Source organism: Somniosus microcephalus, chromosome 9, assembly GCF_052327205.1.
Source record: "Somniosus microcephalus isolate GS21.2 chromosome 9, FLI_Smic_1.0, whole genome shotgun sequence".
NCBI lineage: Eukaryota > Metazoa > Chordata > Chondrichthyes > Squaliformes > Somniosidae > Somniosus > Somniosus microcephalus.
Window position 1 is genome coordinate 116,893,331 of NC_140995.1, and position 14,835 is coordinate 116,908,165.

At 43.7% G+C, this 14,835-nt stretch overlaps 2 protein-coding genes across 21 annotated transcripts in view; one reads left to right on the forward strand and one right to left on the reverse strand.

Annotated features, from left to right (window-relative positions):
* Positions 1-14,835, reverse strand: part of supt3h (SPT3 homolog, SAGA and STAGA complex component) — a 637,210-nt gene that overhangs the window by 584,541 nt on the left and 37,834 nt on the right. For 11 of the 20 annotated variants that reach the window (XM_085997053.1, XM_085997051.1, XM_085997050.1 and 8 more), the window contains one exon: positions 11,418-11,527. The exons of 2 other annotated variants lie outside the window; for them this stretch is intronic. In XM_085997053.1, the coding sequence (XP_085853179.1) occupies positions 11,418-11,527 (110 nt within the window). Of the gene's footprint in view, positions 1-10,065; positions 10,244-11,021; positions 11,050-11,417; positions 11,528-14,835 lie in introns of those variants that run through there. 7 more of the 20 variants (XM_085997055.1, XM_085997057.1, XM_085997054.1 and 4 more) reach the window with 7 other exon arrangements.
* The window catches only part of runx2a (RUNX family transcription factor 2a), a 217,351-nt gene that overhangs the window by 58,798 nt on the left and 143,718 nt on the right, over positions 1-14,835 (forward strand). The window lies entirely within an intron of this gene.

The window sequence follows — 14,835 nt, forward strand, 5'->3', positions numbered from 1 at the left end:
TGGATGATATGGGGCGGATGTGCAAGGCTTAACACCATTGTTCTTTAAGAACCTCCGGAACTCATCAGACACAAACTGTGGTCCATTGTCAGAGCAAATCTGTTCAGGCAGCCCATTTCTGGCGAATATGGTTCGTAAGACTGTGATGGTTTTTTCTGTGGTGGTTGAGGACATTTTTATTACCTCTGGCCACTTTGAATGTGCATCCACCGCAATTAAAAACATCGAGTCCATAAAGGGACCAGCAAAATCAATGTGTACTCTTTGCCATGGAGATGAGGGCCACTCCCATGGATGTAGAGGGGCTTGTGGTGGGGCGTTTTGGACCTTCTGGCATCCTGTACAGCTCTTGGTCATCTCTTCGATTTCTCTATCGATTCCCGGCCACCACACAAACGCTCTGACTAAGTTCTTCATTTTTACCCCTCCCAGATGACCCTCATGAAGCTCATTGAGCACTCTATCCTTCAATTTGGGTGGAATTACTACTCTGGATCCACACATCAAGGTTCCTCGGCACACTGACAGCTGTTCTCTTCTCGGCGAGAATGCTGGCAACAGTGGTTCGCCATGTGCTGGCCATCCCTTCACCGTTAAATCATAGACCCTGGAGAGTGTCGGGTCATTTCGTGTTTCCTTTTCTATGTTTGCATTCGTCACAGGTAGACATTCGACTATGGTTGAGTGGAATATCTGTGACGAATGCAAACATAGAAAAGGAAACATGAAATGACCCGACACTCTCCAGGGTCTATGATTTAACGGTGAAGGGATGGCCAGCACATGGCGAACCACTGTTGCCAGCATTCTCGCCGAGAAGAGAACAGCTGTCAGTGTGCCGAGGAACCTTGATGTGTGGATCCAGAGTAGTAATTCCACCAATCCGAGGAATTACCTCAGTTGCGACACATTTTCAGGCGCTGGAGCCTTAACTACCGCTTCAATTTTGTCAGGGGACTTATGTAACCCCTCTTCATCAATCACGTGGCCACAATACGATATTTCTTTCTTAAAAAACTCGCACTTGGGGCGATTGGCTCGTAGCGCACGTTCTCTTAGTCTAGTGAGCACCTGCTCTAGGTTGGCAAGGTGTTCACTGTCATTTTCACCTGTCACTAGGATGTCGTCCAAGTAACACTGAGTCCCCGGAATCCCTTGCAGGACTTGTTCCATCGCTCTTTGCCATATAGCCGGAGCTGATGCAACTCCGAATACCAGTCGATTATACTGGTAAAGACCTTTGTGAGTGTTTATCGTGAGATACTTCCTAGAGGATTCTTCAACCTCCATCTGCAAATATGCTTGCGCTAGGTCAATTTTTGTAAAACGTTTCCCTCCAGATAGTGAGGCGAAAATATCTTCTATCCTCGGAAGAGGATACTGTACTGTGTGAAGGACTGGGTTCACAGTCACCTTGAAGTCCCCACAGATGCGAACCTTCCTTGGCTCCTCAGACTTATTGTTTAACGTTTTCTTCATGACAGGAACGATGGGTGTCGCCCACTCGCTCCAGTCTACCTTAGTTAGCACGCCTGCATTCTCCAGATTCTCCAGCTCTGCCTCGACGACTGGGCGAATTGCATACGGTACCGGTCTTGCTTTGAAAAACTTGGGAATTGCATTCTCTTCTATTTTTATCGAGGCAGTTACGCCTTTAAGAGTGCCCAGTTCTTGTTGAAATACCTCTTTAGCGTTAGCCAAGATTTTTGACAATCGTCCAGATGTGACGTCGTCATCCTTTTTACCAGCCACCGTCAGTGCCTGAATGGAGTGCCAGTCTAAACTTATCTTTCTGATCCATTCACGTCCCAATAACGGTGGTCCACCATCTTGCAGTATGTACAGATACAATTTCTGTATTTCCTTGCCGTTGTATTCGACAGGCACCCTTATTTTCCCTCTGGGGTATACTTTCTGCCCCGTATATGTCTTCAAGACAATGGATGTGTCTTTCAAGGGTATGTGTGAGAATAGCCACTCGTAGTCTCGTCGATTCATGACGGTCAGGGCTGATCCTGTATCCAATTCCATTTTGACTTGGGACCCTGCTATCGTGAGGGTGACCCAAATGGTTTGGTGATCCTCTTTTGCGATTACGTTGTGTAGTTTGAGACAGCTTAGTCTCTTGTTCCCGGATTCGCTATCGCTCTTCTGGTCTTCGGAACTACTGTCCGTCATCTTTTGTACTTTCCTGGACTTTTCCTTAGTAGTCTTTTTGTTGTTGTTAGTCTTCTTCCCAGACCTGCAAACTCGTGCAATGTGTCCCATCTTTCCGCATTGCCTGCATGTTTTGTCCTTGGACCAGCAGTCCTTCTGGTCATGGTTTGCTCTGCCGCAGCGATAACATTTTTCAAATCCCCGTGTCATTTCATGGGTGCCGTATTCCTGTGGCTTTTGCTGTATTTCCGCAGCTCCCCTTGCTGCTGCTTCGTACGATACTGCCACGCTGAAAGCCTTATCTAGCGTCAGCTCTTTCTCTGAGAGTAACCTCTTCTGGGTTCCTTCACTCAGGGGTCCACACACAAATTTGTCCCGTAGGGTATCTGCCAGTCCTGCTCCGAACTGGCAGTGCTTTGATAGCTTGCGTAGTTCCGTAAGGTAATCAGCATTGCTCTCATCTTTATGCTGATTTCTCTTGTGGAATTTAAATCTTTCTGCTATCAGCAGCGGTGTAGGATTTAGGTGTTCCTGTAGGATATCAACAATTTCGTTAAAACTCTTCGCCATCGGTTTGACTGGAGTGATCAGGTTCCGCAATAGGCCGTACGTTCTTGCGCCCATTAAGTTTAGTAGTACCGATGCCTTTTTCTCATCGGCTACTTCATTTGCCTTGCAATATACTTCGACTCTTTCCACATATGTGGTCCAGTCTTCTATTGCATTATCGAAGGCAGTGATATTGCCAGTCTTCGGCATCTTGGAGATCTAAGATGGCGCCTCCCGCGCTTTGCCTTCTTCCCCGCTGGATTAAGATGGCGCCTCCCGCGCTTTCTGTCTTTTCCGCTGCTGCTAGCGCTGTTGCTGGCGTTTTTATGCCTTGATGGCGACGCCCTATGGTCTTCGCGCACTTCCCCCCCGCGCTGCTGCCAACGCCGCTCTCCGCGGTCCCCGTGGCAAACTGCAGCTCCTCGCGGCTTTCTGCGCTTCCAATTTCTTTTATTTTAATTACTGTTCCCGTCGTCAGAGCAGACCCTATGGGACACTTTCCTCCCTCTTCTCGGGTCTGTATGCTGCCCGGCTTCGTAGCACCGGCCGCGCCCTGTGTGCTCCACCCTCTCTCTCTCTCTCTCCTCTTCCCGACAACGCTGCTCGGCCCCGTTGAAAAGCCACCCGATCGAGCTCTAGCCCGCCGCAGCCCAGGAAGGATCAGTGTACTACCTGCCACCAGCCCGATTAGCTGGAACACCATAGACTGGAGAACCAAGCCCAGCTCCCGACAGCCTCTCCTGCAAATCTTCGAATTTGATCAATCAGAGGGCGGTTGCCCACGGTCGACGCACGTTTCTTCTGTTTGTTTGTTTTTCTTTTTGGATTTCTTCCTTCTGGCCTCGACCTCTAACAACTTCGCTTCAGGGGTGCATCCCCGTGAGGTGGTGCAGAAGTGTAGGTAAGTTCAGATCTGTTCGTCGCCAGTGTAACGTCCATGTGTAATTGAGACACGGACTGCAGAAGTTGGTTATAACAGGTGTTTACTGAATGGAGACAAAACTGGAACTACTATACAAAGTTACTACACAGGCTTATATACCGGGGTGGTCACTACTGGTACTGCAGTATACAGGGGCAGCAGAATATAGTTCCTTCTTCAAAGTACATACACTACACAGCTAGTTTGGCGAGGGGGGCGGAGGGTCGGTAGGGGAGAAAAGAGAGATGAGAGCCGTGAAAGAGAGAGCAGCGAAAGAGCGAGAGAGGAGATAGAGACAGAGAAAGGTAGAGAGTGACACAGTGATAGAAAAAGTGTGTGTGAGAGGAAGAGGAGTTGCAGTGAGGGAGAGACGGATGGACGGGGAGTGTGTGAGAGAGGGAGAGACGAGGGGGGGGAAGTGTGTGAGAGAGAGGGAGAGAGAGACGGGGGGGCGGAGTGTGTGAGAGAGAGACGGGGTGGGGGGGGGGGGGGAGTGTGTGAGAGAGAGGGAGAGAGAGACGGGGGGGGGAAGTGTGTGAGAGAGAGGGAGAGAGAGAGACGGGGGGGGGGGGGGGGAAAGTGTTTGAGAGAGAGGGAGAGAGAGACCGGGGGGGGGGGGGGGGGGGAAAGAGTGTGTGAGAGAGAGGGAGAGAGAGACGGGGGTGAGGGGAAGTGTGTGAGAGAGAGGGAGAGAGAGACGGGGGGGGGGGGAAGTGTGTGAGAGAGAGAGGGGTTGCAGTGAAAGAGAGGGAGAGAGAGACGGGGGGGCGGGGGAGTGTGTGAGAGAGAGGGAGAGAGAGACGGGGGGGGGGGAAGTGTGTGAGAGAGGGAGGGAGAGACGGGGGGGGGGCGGGGGGAGTGTGTGAGAGAGAGGGAGAGAGACACTGGGGGGGGGGGGATCCAAGGTTAAATTCCTCCTCTATGCAGATGACCTGGTTCTGCTCTCACCAACTGAGGAGGGTCTACAGCAGAACCTGGATCTACTAGAGTCGTTCTGTCAGACCTGGGCCCTGACAATAAACCCCCAAAAAACCAAAGTTCTTGTGTTCCAGCAAAGATCCAGACATCAGGGACCCAGAATAAATTTCATACTAGGAACAACTAAAATTGAACAAACCACAAACTACACATACTTAGGCTTAAAAATCAGTTCTACAGGAAATTTTCATCTGGCTGTGAATGAACTGAAAGAGAAAGCAAGAAGGGCTTTCTATGCCATTAAAAAATCAATCCAAATAGAAATCCCAATTGGCATTTGGCTCAAAATTTTTAAATCAGTAATTGAACCAATTGCACTCTATGGCAGTGAGGTGTGGGGACCGCTAACACAACAAGAATTTACAAAATGGGACAAACACCCAATTGAGATCCTACATGCAGAATTCTGTAAAAGTATCCTCCGGACTCGGAGGAAACCCGCAAACTATGCATGCAGGGCAGAACTAGGCCAATATCCACTACTAATTACTATCCAAAAAAGAGCCACCAAGTTTTGGAAACATCTAAAAATGAGCAACCCCCACTGCTATCATTACAAAGCCCTGAAATACCAAGAGAGGATCATAAAGAAGAGTCCCCTCAGTCAACTAGTCATGGGACTCAGTGAGGTAACTACTAACACTACTAATAATAACCAGCCCCAGGACAGTGACATCGTAGCACAGAGAATTCGACCCAACACAATTGTCACTAAGCAAAAGGAAAAATATCTGACATATTGGGCAGAAACAACAAAAACCCAAAACAAACTCAATTGCTACTTGGCCCTAAACAGACAATACAACATGGCTGAATACCTGACCATGGTAAAAGATAGCAAATTGAGAAAAACCTTGACTATGTACAGACTTAATGAGCATAGCCTGGCCATCGAAAAAGGCAGACACAGACAGACCTGGCTGCCAAGAGAGGACAGGATATGCTCTCACTGCAGTCAGGGAGTGGTGGAGACAGAGATGCACTTCCTCACAGCTTGTGGAAAATATCAGGGCATAAGGGGGAATTTCTACCCAAAATTCATAAAAATATGCCCTGAATTCAAAAATTTGAATGACGACCAAAAACTCCCATACCTATTAGGGGAACAGAGAAATTGCGTAACCTTAGCGGCAAACTATGTTACAGCTTGCCATAAGCAGAGGGGCAACCATTAAATCTAAGAAAAGAGTATATACATATTATATGAGTGTATATTTATACACACAGGGATATATCTGTTTATACACTGTATGGATAGATCTGCGTTTATGTGTTCAACCATAAATGTTTTTTTTCGGTGCTTTGGCAACATAAGATGTACCTTGTCATGCCAATAAAGCAATTTGAATTGAAAAAATTGAATTGAGAGACGGGGGGGGGGGGGGCGGGGGGGAGTGTGTGAGAGGAAGAGGGGTTGCAGTGAGAGAGAGGGAGAGACGGGGGGAGGGGAAGTGTGTGAGAGAGGGGGGGGGGAGAGAGGGGGGGGGGGGGGAGAGAGCCGGGGGGGGGGGGGGGGGGGGGGGAAGTGTGTGAGAGAGAGGGAGAGAGACGGGGGGGGGGGGGGGGGGGGGAGTGTGTGAGAGAGAGTCGGGGGGGAGTGTGTGAGAGAGAGGGAGAGAGAGACGGGGGGGGAGTGTGTGCGAGAGAGACGAGGGGGGGGAAGTGTGTGAGAGAGAGGGAGAGAGAGACGGGGGGGGAAGTGTGTGAGAGAGGGAGGGAGAGACGGTGCGGGGGGGGGGAGAGAGTGTGTGAGAGAGAGGGAGGGAGAGACGGGGGGAAGTGTGTGAGAGAGAGGGAGAGAGAGACGGGTGGGGTGTGTGAGAGAGAGGGAGAGAGAGACGGGGGGGGAGTGTGTGAGAGAGAGGGAGAGACGGACAGGGGGGGAGGGGGGGAGTGTGTGAGAGAGAGAGGGGTTGCAGTGAGAGAGGGAGAGAGACGGGGGGGAGTGTGCGAGAGAGGGGTTGCAGTGAGAGAGAGGGAGAGAGAGACGGGGTGGGGGAAGTGTGTGAGAGAGAGGGGTTGCAGTGAGAGAGAGGGAGAGAGTGTGTGAGAGAGAGGGGTTGCAGTGAGAGAGAGGGAGAGAGAGAAGGTGGGGGGGGGGGGGGGGAGTGTGTGAGAGAGAGAGGGAGTACACAAGAGTTTGCCACATGTCAGCTTTAAAGATCAGCTGAATCAAGCCACTGATTTTACCTGATTCAGCCCAAGGTGGAGGCCAGGAAGGTGCTGCGGGAAATCAGATAAATTAGCTTGTTTTACCAACCTTGAGCTAGAGGAAGATTTGATTAATGTAGGACAGACAGTTAAATAACGCTGATACAGCCTTGGTGCCAATTAGGTGGAATTAAACATTATCAGCATATTTGTGAAAACTGACTCCATGTATGCAGATGGTGGTATCAAGCCAATATGTAGATGATAAAAGAAAGAGACTGAGAAATAATCCTTAGGAACACCTCACATGACCACTTGAGATGATGAAATGGTTTCCTAGGGAGAGATAGGAATGGAATCAGAAGAGAGCAGTACCATAAAGATGGAACATGGAGTTGCGGTAGCAGAAGAATCATCTGGGTCGACAAGGTTAGGGTCAAGCCACTGTTTGGTTAGCAGCTTTTCTTAACCAGAACAAGAAGTCCAAGTACAACCAAATCATAAATCAGGAAACTTAAATCAAGGAAATGCAGTACAACAAGGTGGCTCAAAAGGAAACTCTCAGAAGGAAGCTAATGGCAACTTTAAATTGACAACTGACCATCAAAAGCAGTGTGTTTAGCAAAGACAACCATATTCACATCGAATTCATTGCACATATTGACTATTTTGAGACTATCTCTGGCCACCAAATATTTTAGCTTGCTGATCTGTTTACTGTTAATTTTGGACCAAATGTTAAGATATATTAATAACGTTAATAATACAAGACACAGTAATGGTTTCCTTTCAATTCACACACACTTTTCAATAACAAGTAATTATTTTCAGAGGAAATTCCACATTGATTGTAAATGTATGCTTTAGATCTCTCTCCATACCCCACCCACTGTCCTACATTCTGTAGGTATACACTTTATCAAACATAGACAGGCAAACTGAAACTCTTTTTGGACCTATCAAAATATCTACACAATGGCCGGATATTCCGGTCCCTATGGGTGGGTATGCGGTGTGTACCCACCCGTAGGGACATCAAAAATGCCGGTTTCAGGCATGCACAGCGCATGCGCTGAAAACCGGCATTTCCAATCTGTCAGAATCCTCTGCCTGCCCTGGAGAAGGGCCTCTGCGGGCGGATTGTTCCGCTTTTTGGAGACCCTCCGCCCGCAGAAAACCCTTACAATTTTTGCGCCTGGTAAAAGCAGGCGTAAGACCTGCTTTTACCAGGATAAGAGTTGAAAAAAGTAAAAAAAAAAAAATTTTTCACTGATTTATCATTTGAAAATACTTTCTAAAAAAGGTACGTTTATTTTTAGCCCCGTAAAAAACTTTCATTATTTTTTTCAAAAATTTAAATTTTTGTTTAAAATAGTTAATTTATTGTAATTTCAAGCAATGTGGGTTTTTATTTATTTATTTAGTTTTACTATGTTTTGGGGGAGATCTCCATTCATATATTTGACAGGTCTTCCTGTCAAGTGTATGAAGGGAGATTCCCTTCTGTGATTGGCTCGTCATGGCCCACGTGATCCCAGGGACGCTGCGAACTACCTGCGCCTCTGGGATATGTGGGCCCTGCCCACTTGCAGTTTGGAGAGGCCCAGCATCGGAATTGTGCGCGTCCCGGGAGCCCTCAGGTAAGGGCACAGATTTTTCCAGATCGCAGTCCTCTGCCCGCAGGAGGCCTGCGATCGGAATATCTGGGCCTATATTTCACTGCATACTTAAAACCATAAAGAAACAGCTCTCTGCTTCACTATGTATTCTGAATTTCCGAAAAAAAATAGAATATGGGTTTCCATCAAATATAGAACACTAGAGACCACCCCACCCACCCTGCAAACATTTATAATAATTGAATAATTTTGTCTGTTCTTCTTCTAGAGGGGGGTACAGACTACAGTCATGGGCCACCCAAGGTCCCCAAGCCTTGGTAATTTGGCCCTTGAAGCTCAGGAAATTCAGTGCTATTTGCACTTACTTTACTTATTCACTGGTTTGTCCTGCTTGATTTTTTAGACTTGGTTTGGAAAAGGCTGTTCTTAAATGCTGTTGCCTCATTGATGGGTAACTTCTGAAGCAAAACAGCAAAATCAGTTAATATCAGCAAATTGAGATATATGAAAATTAATGGTATTAAAGATGGATTTAAACTTCATATGTTGCCTGTGAGATTCATTGGTACGAAACCTCAGTGACCAAAAACAACCAGCAAACTTGGGCACCCCATTCGAGGCCATTTAGAAAAAAAAAGTTTTGTATTGTAAACAGGGAAGTTTGTTAAGAATTAATCTACAGCAGAAGTTTTTAGTTTAGGCTTCTGTCTCTGCTGACATTACTCTCAAATACAAGATGCATAAGAGAAGCCCCAGGTGGATGAACCTCCAAGTTTCCCTCCAACCACCATCTTGCTTGGCACCTGATAGCTCAGAAGAGACTGAGTGTTCAGTGTGTTGGAGGTCTGCACCCAGCTACTCCAAAGTATGGCACACTGGTATCGTAATATGCTGTGCCACTGAACTGCCAGCTAACCTCTACATAAACAATAGAAGATACTGGAACAAGACTATTGTGACATAGGACTTCATATGACATGTTATTTTCCAGTGTATTACATTATGGTTGGTTGTGGTTTCATCAGTACTCTATTGATGCTTTTTTTTTTAAAAAGTGCTGCATGTGGAAAATTACAGCAACTTTACATGTATTACCATCTTTATCAATTTCTAGTACAGTATTCACATACTTTCACCATCTAAGCAAATACTAATAACAATTATATAAAATGTCAATGATAATTTTTTAGTGCATCAATACTCATCATCATGCTTCCAATCCTAAAACATTCTCAAAAAAAATGTTAATGCCATGGCAGACATGTATTTGAAGATGTTTATAATCATTTTAAAATGTAGTCTGTGATAGTCAATAAAAATGCAGAGCTGTTGCTCCAAGCAACTGTTATCTGAGGAAGCCGTAATTTGTTGCAAAATAGGAAGGCTGTAGTATGCAGGAAAACATTTTTAGTTTTTTTTTCCAAATTTACTACAGTTAAGGTTTTCACCCCATTATAAGCACTTTTGTTCCATTACAACTTCCCATGAGCCCTTTTCTTTCCTGTCATGCATGCGTACAAGTGATCTCAATTAAAGACCTCCATGAAGGCAGGAGAAATCAGACAGACATTGAAACCAAATAGAACAGGAAATCATTATTTTTGTAAATGCACTGACAAACCTGTCAGCCCAAATACAGTTCTGAAATGCCAAAACTAACTTTGATCTCCCATTTTTACAGAGATTTACTTTGGTGGTTTATGCCTCTGTGCTCGTTTCCAATCTCTTTTTGTGTGCAGTACAATATCGCCTTCATCATCAACATCAGATGTGCATTCACTGGTGTCCATCTGTGCCAGTTCCAGCTTCCAGTGTCTGTTACCTTGGCACAGTGAAATAAAGGCACCATTTCTTTAGGCCCTATAGTCTTGACCAAACAAAATCAGAATCACAGACACATTTTAGAAAAAAACTAAATTACATACTCACACAGTCCCTGAAAAAAAATTCAACTTAGATTGCAAACATCATGAACCGAAATGTCAGTGATTCACTGAGGCAAACTGCAATTGATTTGCCAAGATTGGTGAGCCAAATTTACCTTTGGCATCCAGACATGTAAAATTACAACAATAGAATGTTCAAAGAAAAAATGTTGTGTTATTATCCAGACTGATTGAGTATGATGTGACAAGCAACGGGGACTTTGGGCATTACAAGCCACAGTCTGAAAGATAGTTCCAGCTGGCACTCAAAAATAATAGAAACAGAGAAAAAAAATCAAAATTCTATACTGCCATCACTGTTCTTTTCATTTGCAGTTTCTTACAAGAGTAATGTTAAGCCTATTGTGTTTTTTTTCTTTTAAATCAACCCCCTTTTTTAACTACCAATGTAAAATTTACTATATGCGTATTGGGTGAGGCGAAGGATGTTTCATTTTTGCTTTTTTCGTTACATCCCCATTTCCCCCTTCAATCCAAATGTCCTCCCCCTTTATTGCATTTTTGCCCTATTAAACATCCAACGTGGCCACAGAGTTGAGATGTGAACTTTATTTTTCAAATCACCTATCTTGTTCCTGTAGCTCATCCCTACCTACAGGAGTTAACAGGTGGGAAAGATCCCCATCAGTATTGCTCCTTCATGAACAATCCCAGCAATCTGCAATACAGCACCAGAAGCCTACATAGAGGATAACTTACCTCATTAGAACATATTCCAGTCAATGTGCTTCCCAAATACAAAGGAAAAAAAAACCTTGATAACAAGCATAAAAACTGACGTTCGCCATGTTGAATGAATCACATTTGACTGAATATAACTATGGGTTTCGTATGGAGACATAAACTCTAAACAGTCATTATCATACGTCAATTTTCTCTATATGCAGCCATATAAAATGTCAATGTTTTACACCGATCATTAAATATGCAAAATATGTACATTTTATACACAAATGTTAATCTGTGATATGGTCTAATGAAATGTAATGAAGACACATATAGGCAAATTCGTAACTAATGTCAGTTATAAACTACAGCGTTCACAATTATTAAATTAAAATAAAGTAATGTGTATTGTGTGGTTTGTTTACATACATCATGGTCTGAAGCTCTGTAACAAAGCTGGTTGACTTTGCTGATCCCCTCCCACTGCTTGATGCTGTGCTTCCTGCACCTGACATGGGACTGGCTGCATTACTGCTCATCTAAAAGAAACAAATAAAGAATCTCATTTACATTAACAGCATGTTGTTGCAATTCAGGCTTTGGAAATATATGAGGCGTAATTAAAGCAAGCAACAAACAGGTCTGGCACCTTCAGGTAGCATTAATATGCAAATACAAATAAATCAACTAATAGAAAAAGATAAAAACATAAAAATCAATTGAAATCTACACTATGTGATTATCTGCTCCAAAGTTTAATATAGTTTTTAAAATTACAGACATATTCCCTTCCAACAACCCATTGTCCAACATATTCATGAGAGTTAAACATAGAAGGTAGGAGCAGGAGTAGGCCATTCAGCCTGTTCCGCCATTTAATGAGGTCATGGCTGATCATCCAAATTCAGTACCCTGTCCCTGCTTTCTCCCCATATCCCTTGATCCCTTTAGCCTTAAGAAATATAGCTAACTCCTTCTTGAATATATTTAATAAGTTGGCCTCAACTGCCTTCTGTGGTAGAGAATTCCACAGGTTCACCACTATCTGGGTGAAGAAATTCCTCCTCATCTCAGTCCTAAATGGCTTACCCCTTATCCTTAGACTGTGACCCCTGGTTCTGGACTCCCCCGCCATCGGGAACATCCTTCCTGCATCTAGTCTGTCTAGTCCTGTTAGAATTTTATAAGTTTCAATGAGATCCCCTCTCATTCTTCTAAACTCTAGCGAATATAAGCCTAATCGACCCAATTTCTCTTCATACGTCATTCCTGCCATCCCAGGTATCAGTCTGATGAATCTTCGCTGCACCCCCTCCATGGCAAGAACATCCTTCCTCAGATAAGGTGACCAAAACTGCACACAATACTCAAGGTGTGGTCTCACCAAGGCCCTGTACAACTGCAGTAAGACATCCTTGCTCCTGTACTCGCTATGAAGGCCAACATACCATTTGCCTTCTTGACCGCCTGCTGCACCTGCATGCTTACCTTCAGCGACTGTGCACAAGGACACCCAGGTCTCGTTGCACCTGGTGTGTTTTTTTTCAGAAAAATACACATGTTCCTCTTAGTTGCCTCGTCCAGGTAACATTACATACTTTAAAATATTTCTAAACAGCTTACTAATCAAATCAATCTATTAACCTTATTTAACCTAGTACAACTTGGTGGTACAGCACTTTACTGCACTGATGGGCCTGGGGATGCAGGGTCCGAGGCATCCTAAAAAGGAAACTCCCAAACTTTCAGGCAGCACAAGAGCAAGGAGATTTTTGTTTAAATGTTAACACAATTTCAGTTAAACCTATTAATTCCCAGTAATTCCCATTTGACTTCTTGTCCTTTTCAATATTATTGTAATTCTTTACAGCAGCAAAACCATACAAATCTGTAACCAATTCTAATACTCTGTAGAAATCTCTTAACACATTATAAATATTTTGCAAGTAATTATTTCAAACCACTGGATCCACAGAAGTGATTCTTATTTCTTAAGCAGAACCCAAAGCTTCAAAAAGGACAGTAACTGTAATCAGTTCCAAATTATTAAAAAGTACACAATAGGTCTTCCTAAACTGATTGTGACTATTGCAGAAGCTTCTGTAATTATTAGCAGTATTGAAATTATTTCTGGTCTTCTAAATAGAAAATTGTAATTTTATCTTATCAAAATCATCACTTGTGTGACATCCAGTTGCAGCACCCACAAGAGCCTAAGCTGCATGTGGAGCTTTCCAGAAACACTGGAGTCTTGGAGGTGGTACTGACTGATTAGAAACCACTGTACACACTACAAAGGTTTAAACAAAACAAATACATGTATTCCACATACTCATCTCATCAGCATACAACTTTTAATTGTACAATTTTTCAAAACCTAGTATTCAGGTCCATGTACATAGATCATTAAAATGTCATGAACAGGTACAGAAAATAATCAAAAAGGCTAATGGAATGCTGGCCTTTATATCATGAGGACGAGAACACAAGGGGGTAGAAGTTATGCTGCAGCTATACAAAACCCTGGTTAGACCACACCTGGAGTACCGTGAGCAGTTCTGGGCACCACACCTTAGGAAGAATAATTGGAGGATAGGTTTACCAGAATGATACCTGGCTTTCAAGGGTTAAGGTACGAGGAGAGATTACACAAATTAGGGTTGTATTCCCTAGAATTTAGAAGGTTAAGGGGTGATTTGATCAAAGTTTTCAAGATATTAAGGGGAATAGATAGGGTAGATAGAGGGAAACTATTTCTGCTGGTTGTGGAGTCTAGGACTAGGGGCACAGTCTAAAGATTAGAGCCAGACCTTTCTGGAGTGAAATTAGGAAACATTTCTACACACAAAGGGTGGTAGAAGCTTGGCACTTTCTTCCACAAATAACAATTGATGCTAGATCAATTATTAATTTAAAATCCGAGATTGATAGATTTTTGTTAACCAAAGATATTAAGGGATATGGGGCAAAGGCGGGTATATGGAGTTATTGAATGGTGGATCAGGCTCGAGGGGCTCAATGGCCTACTCCTGTTCCTATGTTCCTTCACATTTGTTTTTCTTTTTAAATTACTATTTTCTCTCTCCCTCTTCCTAGCAATTTGGTGTAGCAAAGATAGTTAGCCTGTCTCCAGGAGGCCCTCTTCAGCAAAGTAGGATGGGACCAACCGACCCAAACATTCTCAGTTATTGCACCTGATCATGAATGGTAATATTTGCACTTAAAGATAAACTGAGACTGAGATCCAAAGTCAGGCCACCTTGAGTCTAATGCTCGGTACTCAAACAACCAGGCCAGTCCCGCTATTCATTCCAAGGATAATCTTGATCTGAGAATAATCTTATAAGTGCACTGTTTAGTCCATTTCTCTATTTCCACTATTGTAAGTGAGAATCATAATTCTTCATTTATCTTCTAGACACCTTAGTGCTAAACTTTAACATTACTGTGAATAGCAAACACCATTCCCCAGATAAACAAGCTCTTGTACAACGACTTAGCATGTTTAATTTATAAAAGACAGAAGACAGAAAACGGTTAACAGAACATTGGGCGAACAAGAAGAATAACTAGTATGTGCCACTTTGTCACTCATTAAATTGAAAAAAAAATTGAAGAGTATGTGAAGGACTTAACGTTTTTATAGTTTTAAAATCTAACACATGTACATGCACAAAAGAGATACTGTCTCAACATGAAAGGAAATCAGATTTTTAAAAACTATAAAAGTCTGCCTATGATCAGTATGGAATGCCACAGTGACAAACACATTTTAGACCCATTAGCAAAACAGCGTAAGAATTTCAAACCATCAAAGATTCACTGGCAAATCTTCATAAGATTCCTT